At 34.6% G+C, this 22,188-nt stretch overlaps 1 protein-coding gene across 1 annotated transcript in view; it reads left to right on the top strand.

Moving 5' to 3' along the window:
* Nucleotides 1-22,188, top strand: part of Grm8 (glutamate metabotropic receptor 8) — a 738,202-nt gene that overhangs the window by 470,600 nt on the left and 245,414 nt on the right. The window contains exon 6 of the mRNA XM_077796710.1: nucleotides 5,490-5,690. Coding sequence (XP_077652836.1) covers nucleotides 5,490-5,690 — 201 coding nt within the window. The remainder of the gene's footprint in view (nucleotides 1-5,489; nucleotides 5,691-22,188) is intronic.

Genomic DNA, 22,188 nt, shown 5'->3' with positions numbered 1-22,188 from the left:
GCATCAAGCAGTCTTGCTGTAAAATTTATGAGGCTGACTCCATCTCCCATGGTGCAAATGCTTTGCTATATGTTGTTAATTTTAAGCTATACACTAAAACACATCACAACTTTACAATCAGTGATGTTTTAAATGGATGGCTGACCTACAGCCTTTGACAATATTTAGCACTTTATAGCAATACATTAATGCTAACTTTAAAAACTATGGCATAATGAAAGTTTACAGCAAATTAAGTTGATAAGTTCCTGTCCGCTTCCTAAACTCCTCTTTCGGATGAATAAGGGAATAAGATATAGGAAGTGAAGATCCACCTCTAGCTGCAGTAAAATCTTAAGTATTATCATGAGGCTCATGTTTAGTGAACAGACAAATACCTCATCTTTAGATGAATCTGAAGAGAAATATACTATTTCTATTTTAATTTAAAGAGTCTCTTTCAGTCTTTATCACACCTGAGGAGTTCTCCCCAAATGACGGTGAACCTCAACTCAGTGAGGTTCCTTGATGTCCTTGCAGAAAGGAACTTAAGGATGGGTCAAAGTGAGGTGCAGATTAAATTTACTAAGTGAAAGAAAGAAGTGCACACATCTGAGAGACAGGAGGAGTACAGGCTTTGGAGAGGAATGAATCAGCTGCCTGTTAGGCACACTTACATGTGTAAAATCACCTAAGGGTATTTTTAGTTCTCCTTTCATAGGTAACCGGACATGTCGACCATTACTGGGCTGGGATTTCTTTTCTTCTTTGATATATTAGTGCACCTGTGGATAAGATCTAATAAATGATTTAATGGTGTTTTTTTTCTGGTCAAGGTATGTGAAAGTGACTTTTAAATTGAGACTTTAAGTCCATACAAAAGTGGACTTGAAATCTAGAATTTAAATTGTGGCCACTCTAGTGTTGCCCCACATTCCTGCTTCCTACCTGTCCTGTCTTCTGTCCTACCTCATTTCCATTTGTTTCCATGTGCTTACATTGGCTTATATAAAATGATTCATGGTGTCTATGGATTCATATGTGATACCAGTCACTAGACAGACTTCTGAATTTTTACTTTAGAAACTGCACAATTTGGATATAGTGAATCTTCACTCAAACAAGTTGGATTTTATAACTAGCCAAGAAAATAAATGGTTTGAATAGGGAAAATTAAATAATTCCCTTTAATAAAGTGGTGTGGAATTTAAGAATGCATATAAATCCATTATATATGAAGTTGAACCTTTTTTTTTAAAGATGAGCTGAAGAAGAGTATTATGCCTATTATGTTGAAGTTGTTTTATTACAATTAATCAGGAAAGGGTTGTATATAAATTTATCTTCATTATTAAATGATAAGGAGTATCTTTATAGATCGACAGAGAGATTATAATAGCATTAAAATAAAATTATAATATATTAAATACAGGACATTTGGGGGATACAGAAAATTTAAAAATATAAAATATTTGTATTTTTCTAGCTCTGAATGTGTGTCCCATGGATGTTGTGAAATTTCCAAATTCCTTCATGTTCTCACGGTCACTGCTTCCTTTGAAACAGTTTGGCTCAGGTGTTTTCTGCCAGTTCTGTGCTTGTTGTCCACACTTCACTCTTTAGAAATGGAAACATAGACATCCTTCACCCTCCCTTTTCTTTAAAGCCAACAGAAGAAAGCAAAATTAGATTAAACAGCAATATTTACAAAGGAGGAGAGAGAGTGTGTGTGTGTGTGTGTGTGTGTGTGTGTGTGTGTATAGTGGAGAGATTGACAGAGCAGTGATCTAATTAGCTTTAACCTGGAATGTTAGACATCTCTGTTTAAAAAAGTCCCTGCACAGGTGTTTTTTTTTTTTTTTCTCCTTGTGCTTAAGCTTTTCCCTATGTTCTCCACTGACCCATCTCTTCATTTTCTATTCCTTTCCTTAGAGTTTTTTTTAATTTATAGATCATTCATATCTTTCTAGCATCTATTTGAAACCAGCTCCAGGCCTCTATGTGTGTCTAAGGACATGATAGAAGTTTTGAAATATATAGATACTGGGAATTATACCATTACCTTTCTTATCCACATGTTTTACATCTGGAGATTGAATTAACCATGGATCAGAAATATATTTTTTTTAAAGAGAGAGAGAAGTTTTTGAATATTTATTTTTTAGTTTTCGGTGGACACCACATCTTTATTTTATATTTACGTGGTGCTGAGGATCAAACCCAGTGCCCCGCATATGCCAGGCGAGCGCACTATCACTTGAGCACATCCCCAGCCCCCAAAATATTTTTAAAAAATTCATCTGTATAAAATATAAACAGGTTAGATTTTCTTGTCTTTATCCCCCAAATACTGTAGTATAACTGTTCATATAGCATTTATATTGTATTAGATATCACAAGTAATCTACAGACAATATAAAGGATGGGTATTTACAAATACTACACCATTTTATAAGAGGGACTTGGGCATCCCTGAACAATGTATCTGCTGGGGTTCTGGAACCAATTTCCCAGAGAAACTGAGGGACAGCTGCATGGTCTTTTTCTAAAAGTGGGAGGGGTTTGATGAGGTTTTCTTCTAGTTGCACATACCATGAAAAAAATTATTTTCATTTTGATACTCTAATATCATAAAAGTAATCTCTAAACAGTAAATTTATATTGCTACTTTAAAGTATAGGATATTGAAGGGTAGTGGTTTCCAAAAGCTATTCCTCAGAGTAGTCTGGGGCAGTGTTTGAAATGACAGATTCTCCTCATGCTCAAGTCAGGAAGTTCTGATGTGGCCAATCTAGGGTGGTGTCACTCAGGAATCTGTATGTAGATGACTTAGCATGGGAACAAATGCTCTGGGCTTCACTGTCTTCCTTTTTAGTCATTGGGTTCAGTGATGCAATGTCAATGACACCCAGGGATATCCATCTAGACTCAGGAACCTATCTTACAAGTACTTATAATTTTTTTTTTTAATAAGTAACCATCCTGGCTTTTTCAGGACTGTTTAGGTTTCAGTGCCATGTCCTGAGAAACTGCTCAGTCCTGAAATTTACCAGAACAGTTGGTAATAGATAAGTGTCTATTAAAAATAGCTGGATCTATTTAGTGTCTGTAACTATTCTTAAATATTTACTTATGAGTAGTCTATTTTAAGGTTAAAATTGTGGGAGTAAAATTTTAAGCAAGAGCTGAAAGGGGTGAAAGGGTCAGAACAGCATTCCTATTTCTGCATGGATGTGAGCTCAGATTATGCAACTAGGGTAAACTGAAGGAGAGAACATGCCTTTTGAAACTTTGTGTGAACTGATCATCTTTGTCTCCAAACCTACAAAAGTCTCAATAGGAAGTTTCAGGGAAATAATAATGCAGTTCCCTACAATGATTGCCTGAGTTTGGACATTGAGTGTGACTTAGAATCAGACTACCTAGACATATGATAGGTGATTGAAAATGTGAGCCTGGCAATTAGATGATAAGAAAGGCATAGAAAACTAACCTTCCAAAGAACTAATTTCCAAAATGAATTAAATTGATTACCATAAATTGATTCTATTGTTTTGGACTCATAACAACATTTTGGATTCCAATTTATATTTCTAGACCATAGAAATAGGAATAATTGACAGTGTTGATAATGAATAGATTCTAAGGTTAGAAATAGCCTTGCAGAAAGGGTAGTTGAGACATGAGAAAAATCAGAAAATCCATGTTAAAGGGGAGGAGTATCATGATGGACTATGGAGACTAGAACACAGTCAGCAGCACTGAAAGGAACAGAGTGTCACAGGTGATTGATTGAGATGGGGCATCATGGGTGAGGTGGGGGGGTATACCCAATGATTGGCAGGATGAATAAAAATGAATAACTGAAGAAAGTAACTGGTTTTATGAGAATATAAATACCAAATATTAAAATAGCCATTTGAATTCAACTCTAAATTCAGCAGATCTTTGCATTATTAAAATAACAAATATTTGTTGGATTTATTGTAGATTAGGAACTAACATCCATTGGAAAGTTTAAAGTACTTGATTTTTCTTTCTCCAAATGTTACTGATGCATAAGTTTGGGGGAGGATGTGGAAGAAGCTCTGTTTTTGTTCCCTTAATGAACCCTTTAGGTCTTATTGTAATTCTTTCTTGAATGCCTCCCAATTCTTCTTGTCCACTAATGTTTTTTCCCCTAGGGAAGGTGAAAATATTGTGTTTTCAGTCTGATACCTGGGAATGTTTCACAAATCTTTATGTAACCCATAGAACTATAAGTATAATCTCCATGTGTCTCAGTTTCCTCATCTTCAAAATAAGTACATTGAACCATAGTTGAGCTCTAATTTACCTTCCATTAAAAAAAAAAATCTCTGCTTCCAGACCAGCCTAAAAGTATTATCCAATGACAATTCTCAGCCCTAAATTTGCCTAAACGTAGGCACAATTACTTTGACATTCATTTTGAGAGATCTACATCTTTTTAATAGAAAATTTAAATAGAAAATTGAGATCAAAGAGAAAATAAATTGAATGATTCTTTTAAAGATAACTGGAGTCATTTAACAATACATTGTCATATAATAGTTATAAAAAAGCTCCCAAATACAGCATATTCAAAACAAGAACAGATAAGAAGGGGGAAGAACTTACTTTTTTTTAAAAAAATTTATTTATGGGTGGACACAATATTTTTATTTTTTTTTACTTATTTTTATGTGGTGCTGAGGATTGAACCCAGTGCCTCACATGGGTGAAGCAAGTGCTGAGCTACAACCCCAGCCGCTCCCCTCCAAGAACTTAGTTACTTAGTTTTAGCCGCTAATAAAATATGATGCTCTTGGAGCTCAGAGAGATGACATTCTCTACCTTTTACTTAAAAGATCTAGTCACTATCAAAATGTTATATAATTACTACAATGTACGATATAATGGAATTTAATAAGGTGGAAATACAGATAATGAAACTATACTTCTCTATATTTTATCTTTTTGTTACTAATGCAATAATTTCCGCTCTTTTTAAAGAAACAAATTCAATACCCAATTTAAAAACCTAAATGGGATGCCGGGTGCAGTGGTGCCCACCTATATATAATCCCAGTGGTTTGGGAGGCAGAGGCAGGTGGACTGCAAAGTTCAAAGTCAACCTTTGCAACTTAGGGAGACCCTGTCTCAAAATAAAAAGTACTGGGGATTTGGTTCAGTGGTTAAGGGCCATTGGGTTCAATCCCTGGCACTAAAACCAATAAAACAAAACAAACCACCTGGCTGGGAGGCTGGGGATACAACTCCATGGTAGAGTGCTTGTTTAGCATGTGCAGGTCCCTGGATTTGATCTCCAGCACTGAAACAAAACAAAACAAACAAAACTCAATAATGTGGAATTAATCAGAAGTAAAATCTAATGATTTGTATTTCGGTAAACATACTAAGTGCCTCCAACGATGGAAATGTTTGTGCTAATGCCATCTTTTATTGAAATCTGTCAATGTCAAGTGATGGTTTTTCCTTTTATTTTGCAGGACTAGAGCGAATTGCTCGGGATTCATCTTATGAACAGGAAGGGAAAGTCCAATTTGTAATCGATGCAGTGTATTCCATGGCTTATGCCCTGCACAATATGCACAAAGATCTCTGTCCTGGATACATCGGCCTTTGCCCACGGATGAGCACCATTGATGGGAAGGAGCTACTTGGTTATATTAGGGCTGTAAATTTTAACGGTAAGTTGCAACTTTTTTTGTGTGGTCTCTAAATGCTTTAGAAGTGACAGGATGCTTTTGTCCCCCCTATATATAGAAGATACTCAGGCAGAGTGGAAAGCACAGGATTAGAAACAGTTCTCCTTTTTAATCAGAAGTGTGAGTTTTTCCACCTGCTTTTAAATCTCAACATATTTTTTTTTATGTTACCATTAATCTGCTTCTGAAAGAAGCAAAAGTTAAAAATAAGCCTCTATCAATCAAAATATTCTACTTAAATATTGCTATTTCAGAAACAACTTAGAAGGCTCATTCAAAACCATTGACGACAGATTAGATTTATTTGAAAATGTTTTGTTCATGCCATTATTAGAGAAAAGATTATAGACGTTTTGTTTTGAAACTCATTTTAAGGTTTTTAAACAGTAAATTGACTTGAAGAAAATGGATGATCTGGAGTGGCTCTATATTTATATTCTTAAGAGTGTTGAGTTTCTGTGACTTCTTTTCTTTCCTTGTGTTTCTCTCAATGATTTAGTCAGTTGGAAGCAAAGAGCTGCATACAATGCTGTGTAGATAGGATTTTTCTACTGTAGAAGAAGAAATCTTACTTCTGTGACTGTCACAAGAAGCTGTTATAGAATGTCCTGGTTTCATAGTATTAGGTAGAGAAGAGCCAAACTACCCTGTCTGAAGTGATGGAATTATTGAATGCTGCTGTTCTTTCATGAGAGTTGTAATGGTTGCTGCCCATGACTTTGACCATTATTTTCAAATGAAATGATAGAATGCTCTGAGCTGTCTAATTCTTTCAGTTTGGCTGTAATCCGAACAATGGACATGCCTCCAAGCCACGCACAGCGCGGCACTGTCCATCACAATGCACTCCAGTGACCTCCGCTGCCAGCCTTTCTCAAAACAGCACAAGGTCATCTTCAATTTAGAATTCAAGTGGAAACTTCTTATTTTGCTTTTTCTCAGGCAACATAAGGCAGAATTTGGTTTCCATTCAACACATAATATTCTCCTTTCTAGCAGAAATATTTGAGAATCATTACATGGCATTAATTCTTTGGTTAATATAAACACTAAGGAAAACGTTTGAAAATAATTTTCATGCAGTTATCAAACTGAGCAAGAGGATTGTTACAGTGTAAAGTTATTTACACTAATGTGAGGTTGGGAACACTTCATTTATCCATTAGTGTTAGGAAGTAGGAAGTAGAATGCAAATGAGGAAATTTTCTCAATTAGTGAGGCTCACCTTCAGAAAGGGAAATCTTTTCAAGAAGCACTGATGAAAGCATTTTAAAGGTGAATTACTAATTTCCCTTTTATCTTAACCATAGATCAAAACCTAACCCTTCCTTGATGACTCCAATTATTACACCATACTATAATATAATTGTGCTATTATGGACTATTAAAGAATGTCTGCATGTCTAATGGCTATTAACAGAATTTGCCTCTAGACACCAATGATCTCTGAGTTCTCTTGTCCACTTTGCACAGGTTTTATTTCCCCTGCTAGATTATCAGAATTTGGCGCTGCTGTTCTTGCCTTTAGGCATGATTCCTTCCATAATCTGCTTTCTTTCAATCCAATATGGACAGAGAAGCAAATATAACACTTCATTAATTCAGTCAAGATGTTTAATTGAGCATATATGCTTTGCTCAGCAATATGATAGGTGCTAAACATATATTACTGGTGAGTCATGGGAATTTAGAATTTGTTTTTTTTTTGTGAACTTAGATAACCAGTCAAGTAAATACCCCCAAACTATAATTATATTACCTACAATGAATTCTGCAAAGGGAGAGGTGCTGGAATTAGTATTTATAGTGAGGGAAATTTCTCTGATCTAGGGAGTTATAAACAGGTGAAATCTTAAGGAGCTTCATGTCTAAGATGGAGCCATAGACAGAGTGATATGAGACCATGTGAGGTCTTTTAGGCAATTCCTAATGTTTGCTCTTATCTGAAAAATAATAGGAACCTACTGAAGTACAACAGTACTCTGTCTGATGCAATATTAAGTACACTATGGAGAAGAGTCATGGAAAATACTTGAATTTTACTGTATGAACTTGAATTTCTTTGAGCTCCTTAGAGATTTATTTTGCAAGGCTTTAGATTTGCCTGTATTCCAATAGCTGATGATAAAGGGAGAGAGGCCTGAACATAGGCAAATTATCATGGACTATATAATTCTCTTGATTTCCCTCAATTTTCAGGATGTTCATCATTGTTTTATTTCATTATTGGTTTATCTATTAATGGTCATTCATCATTAATATTTTGCCTGTTTAAAAATAAAAGAGAATAGGAATATACCATCATCAAAACTATTACAGGAGGAAGAAATGAATATTGTAACCCAAATAAGGGCCTGTGTTAGTTCTGAGCTTCCTATGCAGTCAAAGCACAAAGGGACCTGCAATGAAAATTATGTGATAAGAACAAGTCTGTTTTTCAAAAGAGAATAAATTTTCTTGGAAATTATTTCTACAAGAAAAAGTATCATATGGCGTTTTGACAGTCAAGTGAGCAATGCTATTTAACAAAATCATACAGAAAAAGTCAAAACCTTCTCTTCAGCTATTTTGCACCTGTACCCACAATCAAAACTAAGAAATGTAATGTTTAGAAAACCAAAGCTACTTCATTAAAGGTGTTTTCAAGGAGGAGGAAGACCTTTTCTTGATCTAGATTTGTAACTCTTTTGCACTCTGATGATGTGGGATGAACCGTACTCTGAGAAGAATAAATGAAGAACATCTTCCTTATACTCTTTTTAAAAAAATTTAACTTCCTACTCATAAATCTGACATTTTGATCAGTTGAAGTAAGAGCTGCTGGGTTGAAGGGATTGGCGTAACTCTGGCCAATACACTTCTCAGTTTTACTCGCTGGACTTGGTGTTACCTTGAAGGGTACCAGTAGCTGTATAAGGAACTTACTTCTGTCCCGCAGACTTACATATCATTGCTCTTTGCAGGAATTGTACTGTAAGTAGATGTTTGGAATTTGTTTTTGGAAATCTAGCAAACAACTATGTTGCATTGTTCACTGGATCCTTGTGGAGTGGGTTGTGTTGGTGACAACAATTGTTCTCATCTGGGGGACAGCCAGCCTATTTCCTAAAGATTGGAAATGCAGGGGCTTTTGGCCACACCACATATTCCTCAGGACCAGTTTTAATTTCCTGAAGAGCCCAGATGTGCTCAGCTAGACCCAGCGCTGCTTACCATACGTAATACAAAAAATATACTATACACTGGAAAGGTCTTAGCATACTGTTATCAGTTGTCAAACAATGGGCTTCCCAGGGCTACTTCCAGTGTTGTACAATGTGGCTTACAGTTCCTATCAGGATCAGTGAACTACATGATGTTCTCTCAAAAGAAAAAACAAAACAAAACAACAACAACAACAAAACTTAACCCATTGCATGAAATTATTTAGCAGTGCCCAGTTAAATATTGAATAGTGACTGTGCTGAAGTGCTATTTCTGTGTGGATGATGTTAAACTATTTCACATTAATATGAGGGCTTTAAACTGTTTCTTTTTGACATTAATATGGGCATATATCGCTTTTTGTGGTCCCTTCTAGTCAAGATAGTAAAACTATGTCATGTTTCGAGGAAGACTATAAGAGCAGGAGATAAAGCAGTACAAGCTGCTGAATGCTGCAAAGGCCATTGGTGTAAAAGGGAATCATGTTTAAAATTTAGTCTTGCTGAGATTGTAAGCAGGGATGTGGTATGCCTACTTAAGCAGTGGTTTCAAGACACTCAGTTTAAAAAATCATGTTTCTTCCAGAGTATTGTTTGACAATGTGAAGAGTATAAGAGAACTATAATGATAAAACATTAGTATTTCAGTTCAAAATTTGTCTCTCAGAAATTACTAAAGGTGAAATATTTAGTCAGATTACTAAACTAAAAAACTTAAGTTACTTTTGGCAACAAAAACATAAGCTACAATGGAGGTTTGATTGATTTTTAATACTCAAACTATTTTTTTTATCATTGCTGGAAAATTTTACTTTCCCATCTCCTGAATCTGTATTGCAAGCACATTCAGAATCATGACAGGCTTAGAATCACTCGCGTTTTCCTTACAAGTTTTCTCAACCTCTCTTCTCTACTTGGGAAGCCAGAGGAAAACAACGACTTGACTTTTTAGGATTACTTTTATTGCTACTATTTGAACAAAATGCTATTTCTATAAATTTTTTAAATCCTAAGACCTATCAAAAGAAAAACATAAAGAAAAGGAGTTCAGATTTTTTTTTTTTTTTTTTAGGAACTTAAGCAACTATGTCAACTCCTTACTCCAAGGCAATAAAATATTAATACTGTACATCTTGTACGGAATCAAAGATTCTTCTGTTGCTATGAAAACCTTATTTATCATAAAGAAAAAGTGTTGGGCAGAATTCCTGAGATATCTCTCCATTCCTTTTACCTATAGTTGAGCTCATGTCAGGAGTGAGTCAAGCCTAATGGCATATTAATTTGGTTTGTTTGATTGCAGGTAACAAAAAGCAATTTAAGCTTGCTTAATTATGCTGATAGAATTTATGAGCATGTGTCAAGAAAAACCATAGCAGAATATAAAAGGGTCTAAGAAAAGAACTGGTTCTAGGAAAGGTAAACCTGACAGAAACTCAAACATCTTTCTGTATGTGTCTCTGCACCATCTGGTTCTCTTTGTACTGATTCTCTCTACTTTTAGCTCTCTGGTGGTGCACAGAGCCATCCTACACTGCTAGAATTTAGCCATTCTTGGTTCAGGACACCTGCTGACACTAAGGATTTTTTTCAAACTCTCAATTCCAACTATGTGGAAGCTTGAATCTCATTAAAAAACTTTGGTTGGGTATCAGTTCTGCTCCAAATTATCAGTGTCCAGGAGCAAGTAGTACAAATTTGGTTGTCATGAGTCCTGCCTTGAGGATGAAGAGGCTATTTTGGAAGTTCCTCTAAGCAATTTATGGGGAAAGTTATAACAGATGGAGCAGAGAGGTGGAAAACTAAGAGGACTGGTACCTACCTACCAGAAGCAAGGAGGGTCAGAGGCCCTATGAGCTTCATAAGATTAATGAAAACCCCTTTAAGAATCAGAATATCTGTGAGAACACCAGAGAGCGATCAGCTTTGTGGGTTTGTGAGGTCAGCCTCACATGCGTTGAATTTCCTGACACCAAGTGAGGTGAGGTAGCCCCTAAATCTTACTGTCCCACCATTTCAATGCTCAATCTTCTAGACCTCAGGGACTGGTACAAAGATGGCATTTATCAACATTTGCTTTTTTTGTTTCTTAAGAAACCTTTTTGATCTTAAAAACTTAGCTCAAAATGTTGAGTTATACAATTTTGAGAATCCTCTGAACACTTTAGTCTGTTCTCAAGGAAATACATTTGCATAAAATACACTTAAGCTATCTAAAGAAATAGTATAGCTTCATATTGGGAAATGTACTACAACCATGCTAATAGGTCAAATAAAATAATTAGCATTTCATAATATGATTTAAAGTCATTTGATTAAAATATAACCCTCATTTCTATTATAAGTACAAAACAAACTAGGAAGGGAATAAAAGTTTAATATGATAAAGTATAACTGCATCTATAATTATATACTTATAGCTGTTTCTATTAAGTAGATGGATTAGAACTATAACCCTATTATTAATATTCTATATATTTTAACCAATATAATAAAGCATGAAACAAAAATAACAAAAATTACCACTAAAAAGGAAAATTAGTATCATTATTATATTCAAATAATCTGCTCTAAGGATAATAAATTTAAAAAAAAATTAAAATTACTTATTTTAGAAAGATAATCCAATCCATATTAAAATTAATATGAAAATATTAAGAACTTTCTATGTACCAGTAAGAAGTCATTGACTTAACTTATATGTAATTGAGCTCTGTTTCCTTTGCACAAAATATTTAAAGTATTTTGCAACAAATTGAATGAAATATATGAAAGACCTATATGAAGACAGCTTTGTTGACAGATGTGCAACACATTTGAAAAATGGAGAGTCCTTGTTGATGGATGCAGAGCTAATTATATAAAAAATGTTAATCCTTTCTGAGTAAATTTGTATTTGTGCTCAGTGCAATTAAAAAAAAATTAAAAAGGTGTATGTTCTGGAATTTTAGATAAATATTATTTTAAATTTTAATGATGAGAATAAGTGCATAAAAAGATGAATTTGAAGAAAACACTATTCCTACCAAACATTTACATTTAAGCAACATGTTAAGTTATAATAATTATAACAATCAATCTAGTATTTAACTAGTACCAGAATAGACATAAAAATTAAACCAGAGGGTTGGGGGTATAGCTCATTTGATAGAGTGCTTTCCTTGCATGCATGAGGCCCTGAGTTCAATCCCCAGCGCACGTGTGCACACACACACACACACACACACACACACACACACACAACACCCAACAACAGAAATAGCCCAAAGTATATAATGACACTAAATAATTTTACACATGCATATGCATCTACATATGAATTTATCATGTTATAGCTTTAGAAGTAAGTGGGAAAAGCTGGGCCCAGTGGTGTACTCCTATATTCCCAGTGGCTCAGAAGGCTGAGACAGGAGGATCATGAGTACAAAGCCAACCTCAGCAAAAGTGAGGTACTAAGCAACTCAGTGAGACTCTATCTCTAAATAAAATACAGAATAGGGCTAGGTATGTGGCTTAGTGGTCAAGTTTCCATGACCCAAGAAAAAAGAGATAGTGAGAAAATCTAGGGAGGGGAAGTACAGAAGTTCATTGTATTAGACAAAGGGGAATGAAAGGAAGGGACAGGGGAGGGGAATAGGAAAGATAGTAGAAGGAATCAGACATAACTTTCCCATGCTCTGATATGAATATATGACCAGTGTAACTTCACATTTTGTTCAACCACAAGAATAGATCGAAATTGTAATGGGTTGCACCCATATATGTATAATATGTAAAAATATATCCTAATGTCATGTATATCTAAAAACAACAAATAAAAAAGAAAAAAGTGAGAAAGGACATTTTTTTTTCTATTATTTAATTCAGTGAAACTGAGAGAGACAATTTCTTCACATAAGATGGAGTTTATTTTAGGTTTAGTTAAAAAACAAAAAGAAAAAAGGTAGGAAAGTTTATCTGATTTAAATGGATAAGCTTAAAATTAGTAAAATATCGAGGTGCTAAACGAGTATTAAAAATTATCATAAGCATAGTTTTAAAACAAAGTAGGGATGATGTATTGAAGGCATGTCAAATAATTACTATATCAAATATAAAACAGATGCATAGATTGATATAAATTATGACATCTCCAAGGTACCAATTGTCAAAACTTATAAATGTTAATAAATATTTGAAAAGGTTAAGCCTCATGAATAATCAAAGAAAAACCAATTAATCAGCAAAGAAACAGTTTTCCATATATCAAATTTGCAAAGACTTAATAATAATAATTTTCATTGTAGAGGGCATTCTGTCTTTATATATATCTTATAAAGCAACAATTTTTAAAAGCCAGTCAATAGAGGAGAGGAATGGGAGCAGGGGGAAGCAGGAGGGGAGTGCAAGAGGAAGTACTGGGGACAGAAATGGAGCAAATTATATTCCCTGACTGCACAACTATTGTCAAAATGAACTCACTGTTATGTATAACTATAATACACTAATAAAAACATTTTTAAAAGATTAAGAAACAATCAACTAACAGGGAAACATGTTCATTACCCTGGAGTTAGCCAAGAGCACAGATGCCTGACACCCAGCCTTCAAATTTAATCACTAGATATTAATTAACAGAGAGAACAATAGGTGTCTTATTCAATCATCAATGATAAAACAGGTGATAGCTGGTATTTAATGCTAATTATCAGTTGAATTCCAGATTCCAAGGGTGAGCAGGCATGTGCAAGGTATAATACAGTGTTTCTAATACATATGGTGGTGCTAACTCTTTGTTATGGCATCTTACTATAATAAATGGGACTTGAGTATAAAAAGAGTAGTAATAATAAAATGTAATTATTAAAAGGTGATTATCCTGGGTATTCCAAATATGCTTGGTAAGAGTAAGCATTAGTGTGTTTTTTTCAATGATCATTTGATCATAGCGTATTAAATCTTTATTTTCTTAATTCTAGGAATATATTCTAAGGAAATTATTTGAAATAAGTATATTTTCAGATGCTTATTGAAGAAACAAGGAAGCCAAACATATTTTTGTTTTGTGTTTAATTAAAACCTACAAATGATATGTTGTACTGTGGCACAGCACTTTGACTGGGTACTGGGATCCTGGACTTCCTAGCTCTGCCACCCTCTTCCTGTGGTGTGAGCCCATCCCAACCTCTCAGCTTCATCTTTTAAAAAGAAGCATTATATAAAATTATTGAATCTGAGCTTAGAGCTCTCTTCTAGCTCTAAATTGTCTACATATTCCTTTTTATGATAAAGATTATTTTTATAAGGTGAAGGCATATTTTAAAAACGTATATGTCTATCAATTTTTTTTATTATTGTCTTTCCTGTTTATGTTCACTTTTATCTCTTATGAATCATTTATCCCACATACATTTTATTGGGAATCTTATAAGGAACCTAATGAAAGAGCTCTGAGCTAAGCATCAAGAGCACAAAGATTAATAAAATGTGGACTTGTGAATTGTCAAATTTCATTCCTTAACAGAGAGGTACAGAAACATTTCACTAACAATCATTCAAGTGATTAGTGATATGATAGAGACATGGATGTTCACAAACAACAGAATGCTGAGATTTAGGAAACAATATAAAATAGGTATAAAGGATACAACACAGAGAGTAAATGATATCTGATTTGAGTTACAAATGGAAAGTAACATTTCATCAGGTGGGTGAGATGAGGATAAGAAATTCTTGGCAGACAAAGCAGTTTAATAATCATTGAAAGACAGGGAAGAACACACACAGCACAAGAAAGTAAAGCTTCCATAATGGAAGAATGCATGATAATAGGTTGCAGAGATGAGGGGAGAGGGGTGCATGCTGGAAGATGAGTTAGGAAGGTAAGCTTGGGCCCATTTGAAGTCTTGCTAAGCTCTGTTGTTTGAATGTGACACAACCAGCAAAAAGAAACCAGGGAGGCTTTTTGAGCAGGATGATGAAGTGCTAAGTAGGTGCTGAGAAAGTGTTTTAGAAAAATAACTATGGCAGTAATTGAAAGATGGGAGGGAGTGAGATTGAAGGCAGGAGATGGTAAGTTAAGAGTGGGCTCCAACAGTCCTGGTGAGAGAATAGCATCTGAAATGGGAAAATGAAAGTACCCAGGAAATGGAGATAAGTGAATTACAGAGAAAGGGGTTCAGAACTGTTTGAAAGCTGGCTCTCTGTACTACCACTGTGCTCTGCCAGAAACCAAGAGATGTTGAGAAATATCTTAACTTCCTCAAGTGATCTTTCTTTGTAACTGTGATTACTGATTCATTATTTTAGTGTATATACCACTGATGAAATTGACACTGCCTTTGTTTCATCTACTTCTGGTAAGTAGAAAATTAGATCAGTATGTGGAAAAATTGATGAAATGTCATTGCTTGAGGTTATGATGCATAATTTCCTCATAATTAATTTTTATCTAACAAACATGGGTAAAGCAAAGTTAAACTTGCTGAAGTGATTATCGATTGAATCACTTAAAAAATTTAAAAATTATAAGATCCTAAAAATAATCTTTTTTGATAATCACCTAATTTGAAATAAAATGGAGGAAGTCAATGATAATTTGAAGGTATTTTATATAATTAATTTTTCAAAGCTAAGAGCTTACATGTATTTCCTGGAAATATTTATAAATTTAAGAAAAGTTTACAGAGTATATATTAATAATGAATACATAAAGATAAATAAGCAGTCTGATTTGAAATTAAGTAGTTTTTTAGTTTTTGATTAAGAACTTCAAGTTGGTTATAAAGTATTGAACTTATAAATTAAGTCATCATGAAAGTTAGGAGTGGAATTATACTTCTGCTTCTGTTTTCTAACTGAGTAGGGTGATAGACTATAAGGGAATTAAAGTCTAATATCTTTCATAGTCATGAAGGATGAAGTTTACTATTTTATCATTTCCTTCCTTAAAATAGAGACACATGCCAAGATTTTCCCAGCCTTAAAGAAAAGCTTGAAACAAATCAGTGGATATATTCTGGTTGTTTTTTTGTAATTGCTCAATTTCACCCATTAGGTTGGATTTCTTTTACCCATCATTTATTCTTATTATTTATGATCTTCATAATATACTAAAAACAAAGGAATAAATGATAAGAAAATCCCAGAGACAGATAGGATGCCATGATTGCAGTATTAAGGACTGAGGGCTGAACCATGGGTCTAAATAGAGATGCTGTGGTGAGCCTTGAGTGAAGGATGAGGACCCTTCAGTGAATGAATGGATAAAATAATGTGGCATATATCACAATGGAATTTTACTCAGTAATAAAAGAGAGTAAAATCATGGCATTTGCAGGTAAATGGATAGTGTTGGAGAAGATAATGCTAAGTGAAGTTAGCTAATCCCCCCCACCAAAAAAAATGTCGAATGTTTTCTCTAATATAAGGAAGCTGACTCATAGGGGGTAGGGAGGGGGAGCATGGGAAGAATAGATGAATTCTAGATAGGGCAGAGGGGTGGGAGGGAAAGGAAGGGGGCAGGGGTTTAGCAAGGATGGTGGAATGTGATGGACATTATTATACAAAGTACATGTATGAAGACACGAATTGGGTGTCAACATACTTTATATACAAACAGAGATATGAAAAATTGTGGTATATATGTGTAATAAGAATTGCAAAAAAAGTACATGTATAAGACATGAATTGGTGTGAGCATATTTTATATACAAAGATATGAAAAACTGTGCTCTATATGTGAAATAAGAATTGCAGTGTATTCCGCTGTCATGTATTTAAAAAGAATAAATCAATTATACTGAAAAAAAAGGATGAGGAAACAGATGAAGGAGCTGAGAGGATCTGAGGTGATGGGAAAAATTTCTGAATGAGTGTGCATGTAATGGCTTGTACTTTTCACAATGATCAGAAACACGGGCTTTATATTCAGAGTTTGAATGCAGTTTTACTACTTACTATATCATGATCTTGGCCAAGGAAACAAATCTTCCTAAATCTTTATTTCCTCATCTCTGATGAAAATAATAGTGATAATAGTATATGTACTCTGTGTGTGTGTGTGTGTGTGTGTGTGTGTGTGTGTAACCTTGGGGGAGGAATATATATATATATATATTCAGGGTTCCTATAAGTTTAAGATGATTAATACTTAGTACTTAAAAAGAGATAGACAAATTGTACAATACATGGAGAATATTTCATCAATAGACCTACAATGAAGTAAGTGTTTGATGAGATGGGTACTCTGAGTTTGAGGACTTGAACATCTTAAGAAAGATACAGACTTAAAAAGCATCGCATAGAAAGACCAATAGTGGAAGTGAAAACAGGGCAGACTTTGGAAAGGATGCCTCTGCTATGGCTCCAATCAGCAAGTTTTTTTCCAGCAGTGCCAGCCTCTTGGATATAGGAACAGGAGTGTGAATGTTTTTCCACTTTCAAAGCAAATGGAAAAATGCATTACCATTGAGATGGGCATGTGATAAGACTAGAGTAGACCAAATGGGGCTCATTCTTTCATTATTTCCTCTGTTTTCTTAAAAAATTACACACCTTTTCTTTGAAATGAAGAAAGGTATTTAATGGAATAGCTCCCATGTTATTAGGGGTAATTATTTTCTGGTGATATTTCACTTCAGAAAGAATCTACCTGAAAATTAAAATGGAGCCTTGATTATTTTTCTCTTTAAGGTTATTAACTCTTATAATTACATTAAGTTTAATCACAAAGTTAGTTTGAAAATGAGTGATATGAATGAAAAAATTCATGTTAATGCTGATGGTTAAATCATTACAGTTTGGGGACTTTGCTTTCTTAGTCTTTTGGATGTGTTTAAAAACCATGACTACAAAATAACTTTGCTTCTGAACTACCTTTGTCTCTAGCTAAGAGAACAATTAACAGATTTTGTTGTAGAAAAATCATGAGTGCATATTTATGGAATTTATATGAATATGTCAAACATGTTCATTTAACAAATATTTTATCAATGTTTATTATGTGTCTAAATTATGCCATTGGTATTTTGTATTCCCTTCCGTTTCTCACTTCTTTTCCTTATTATCCTTTATATCTTAACCTTCTTTTTCTTTCCTCTTTTATTCCTTCTCCCAATATTTCTCCACTTGCTTTGTGATCCTTCAGTAACCAAGACGGTGACAAGTAGCCAATGGCATGAGCTTGGGAAAGATAGACATGAAGGCAAATCCTGACTCTTCCATTTAGGCCATGACATTTTGGTTCAGTCAGTTAGATTTTACAAGCCTGTGTGTTCCCTTCATTGGGAAGCAATAGTAATCATAACTGCTGTATAGTGTTACATAAGCATTTAATGAGCTAATTCTTCCTTAAGGGCTTAGCACAATGCCTGTATGTAGTGAATAATCAATAAATGGTAATAGTAATCATTACTTTTTTTTCCTGACCCTGAGAGGCATAAACCTCTGAATATATTTACAGAATTTCAAACAGACACACATAAACAACTCCCAAATATTTGCCCATTTGCATAAATTTTTCAACATAGATTTCAGAATGTGATAAATCTCCTTCATCAGTATTATTGTGGTCTAATATTAACTTATTATTTCTTCAAGGTTTCATTCATTTGTTCTCAAGACTACATAGGCATTTTAGTTTTCCCTTTCCCTTTTCTCTTGCAGTGGCTGTCAGAACTGTTCATTTATTATTAGAACCTTAAGGTGTGATATGGGAAGAAGAAGGCATAAAACTCATACTAATCAATTTTTCTTAGAGTTCAGTAACCAGGCACATAAGGAGGTAGAAACTGTTGCTTGAAGGGGAGCTCAGGGAATGTCCTAGAGTGAACCACATTTCCCATGTTCAGAATATCCTTGGAAACTCATCTATTCACGGACTGAACAGAAATGAATGACCTCTATAACTGGAGGTCTTCGATCTCATCCACTTCAACAGAGAAAACTTGCACCAGTGCATGATCGTGTCTATACTCACAGAGCAATGAAAACTGAACTCTTGGGATAAGATTGGTTAAAAGTCATAAGCTCTGTTTGTTTTGTAAAATCATTCAAATAGAAATGAATATATATATATATATATATATATATATATATATTTTAGAGAGAGGGAGGGAGAGAGAGAGAGGGGGAGAGAGAGAGAGAGAGAGAGAGAGAGAGAGAGAGAGAGAGAGAGAGAGAGGCAGGCAGGGGCTGTAGTGCAAGTCTCTCAACAAGGCATTCATTTCTCACTTAATCTTTATCCTACTGAAGAAGCTCTCCTTTTCCCCAGATCTTATGTTTTTCTTTGCTGGCTGTGGTGGTTATACAGATGACCCTGTGGTTTATATTAGTTCATGAGTAACGCCAAGAAATTCTGACCTTCATGGAAATAATTTCCAAAGAGCTTTCTTTTCACCTTCTTGAAGCCCTCTTGGCGTCTTTATGTTCCTGTCTATTCTTATGTTAACCTGAGGATTGTGTGAAATTTTATATACCTTTATCTCTATTTTCTCTTTGCTTTAATCAACACTTAATAAAACAACAAATCATGCTTACTCCTTTTTTTTTTTTTTACTTTATAAGGAGTAAACCTTACATACAGAAATGCATATGTTGAGTCTACAGCTCAGTGCATTTTCATAATAAGCTGAAAACCTCCAGGTCATAATTCAGAACACACCCAACCAGCATCCAGAACACTGAACCAAACTCCCAAACTTCAGACTTCTTCTGTGTTCCCTTCCCATCATTACACCCCTCTCTGGGAAGTCCCTCTCCTGACTTTGAACAGCATAGACTGAGGTTGTCTGCCTTTATACTTATATAGATGAAATTGCTTTTATGTCTGGCTTCATTTCACTTCAATTTTTACTATAGAGGAAGTAAAGCACATTTCCATTATTATGTCTATCTATTAATGTTAGATTCAATTATTCAAATTTACTTTGTTGAATATTCAATATTTAAAGTTTTAAAGTCCAATAAATTAGTTTATGAAATAATAACATTTGGTATGTCTTAATGAGGTTTGAATATATGAAGACTTAAATTTTTATTGTAATACCTATAATTTCTGTGAAATCAGTAAAGAAAATATTACTGTCAAGAGCCTTCTCATCTTGGGCATGTTATCATCATCTTTTAAAATAATAGACTTTGTTTCTTAGAGAAATTTTAGGTTCACAGCAAAATCGAGTGGGAAGTACAGGAGTGTCCATAGTTTACATCAGAGTTCATTATGGATGTATTTTCTATGGGGTTTGGCAAATGTAAAATGACATGAAGCCAAAATGCACTACTATAATACAGAGTAGTTTCACTGCCCTAAAAATCCTCTGTCCCCTTGTTCATCACTTCCTCTCTACTAACCTTTGACAGTCACTGATCTTTTTATTATCTCCATATTTTGACTTTTCCAGTTTGTCATATAGTTGAAATTATACAATGTGTAGCCTTTTCAGATTGGCTTCTTTCACTTAGTAATATATATTTAGACATTCTCCAAGTCTTGAAATGGCATGGTAGTTCTTTTTTTTTGACATAGAATATTATTCTGTTTTCTGGATGTGCTCCAGTTCATCAGTTAACCTACTAAAGGACACTCTGATTGCTTCTAAGTTTTGGCTATTATGACTAAAGCCTCTATAAAGATCCAGGGATAGTTTTTGTGTGGAGACAAATTTTCAGCTTCTTTGGGTAAGTACTAAGAGCTTAATTGCTGGATCATACAGGAAAAGGATGTTTAGTTTTGTAATAAATTGCCAAACTATCTTCCAAAGGGGCCTTATCATTTTGTCTTTCTTCCAGTAATGAATTAGAGTTCTGTTGCTTTACATGCTTGATGGGATTTGGTGTTGCCGGTGCTTCAGATTCTGGCCATTGTAATAAGTACATTACAGTGTGGTATTTCATAAGTAGTATGTCATTTTCATTTCAACTTGGAGTTCCCTAGTGATATCTGATAAGCATTTTTAATATAGTTATTTCATTGATAAAGCCAATAGGCCTACCCTCCATATTCTTCATTTAGAGTTAATTTGTATGAAGGGTGTAAAGTTTATGTCCAAATTCATTCCTTTTTTTTTTTTTTTGGCTTGGGAATATTTACTTGTTCTACCACTATATTAGTCAGTTTTTTGTTGCTGTGACCAAAATACCTGATAAGAGCAATTCAGAGGAGGAAAAGTTTATTTGGAGTTCACAGTTTCAGAGATCTCAACCCATGGTTGGCTGATTCCATTGCTCTGGGCCCTAGGTCAGTGGGAACATCATGGCAAAGGGTGAGGCTGAGGAAAGCTGCTCAGATTATGACTGTGGGGAAAGAGGGGGTATGGGGGGAAGAGAGAGAGAGAGAGAGAGAGAGAGAGAGAGAGAGAGAGAGAGAGAGAGAGAGAGACAGGCAGGCAATGCATAGGGAACCAGGGATAAAATATAAACCCCAAAGGCACACCCGGGTAGCCTACTTTCTTTAGCCATACCTGCCTTTCTACAGTTATCAGGCAGCACAATAGTCATTTCAAATTATTACTCTATCAACCGTATTAATCCACCTTTGAACATTCCTGCATTATGTACGTGCGAACTTTCAGGGTTACCTCATATTCAAACCAGAACAACCACTTTGTGAATTTATCATTTGCCCATCATTTCTTTTTTGGGGTGGGTGGGTATTGGGGATTGAACTCAGGGGCTCTCAACCACTGAGCCCCAGCCCCAGCCTTACTTTGTATTTTATCTAGAGACAGGGTCTCACTGAGTTGCTTAGTGTCGCTTTTGCTAAGTCTGGCTTTGAACTTGTGAGCCTCCTGTCTCAGCTGCCTAAACTGCTGGGATTATTAGGCATGTGCCACCTTGCCCAGCCACCCATCATTTCTTGACAAAGTTAGCGATTTTCTCTCAGAATTGGCATAAGTAAAAATTGAGGTCCTATAATATTCGTCTTATTTTTCATGAATCTGAGAAAAATGTTTCTAGAAATTAGTTTCATATAGCTCCTTAAATAATTTTAATCATACTCAATTGTTCATATGTCACTAGAAGTGAACTCATTCTTTGCAGGCAGTATATCATTACATGTGTGAATATGAGTGTGTGTGTCATCATTGTGGTTGTTTGTGTGATTGTTGGAACTGAAGGGTCATGCATATAATATTATGTAAACAGTGATAAAAAGATAAAAATTAATAAATTTGAGCTTAAAAACTGTCCAGTGAAAATACTGCTTTATAGGACATACACAAACCATAACAAGGGCACCTGATTAATGCATATGGACATTTAGTGTGACTCTTGAAATACATTCCATCATGTAGGAA

The sequence above is a fragment of the Urocitellus parryii genome, chromosome 3 (assembly GCF_045843805.1).
Source record: "Urocitellus parryii isolate mUroPar1 chromosome 3, mUroPar1.hap1, whole genome shotgun sequence".
Taxonomy (NCBI): domain Eukaryota; kingdom Metazoa; phylum Chordata; class Mammalia; order Rodentia; family Sciuridae; genus Urocitellus; species Urocitellus parryii.
Note: the sequence above shows the minus strand (reverse complement) of the source record. Positions and strands in the feature narration are given on the sequence as shown.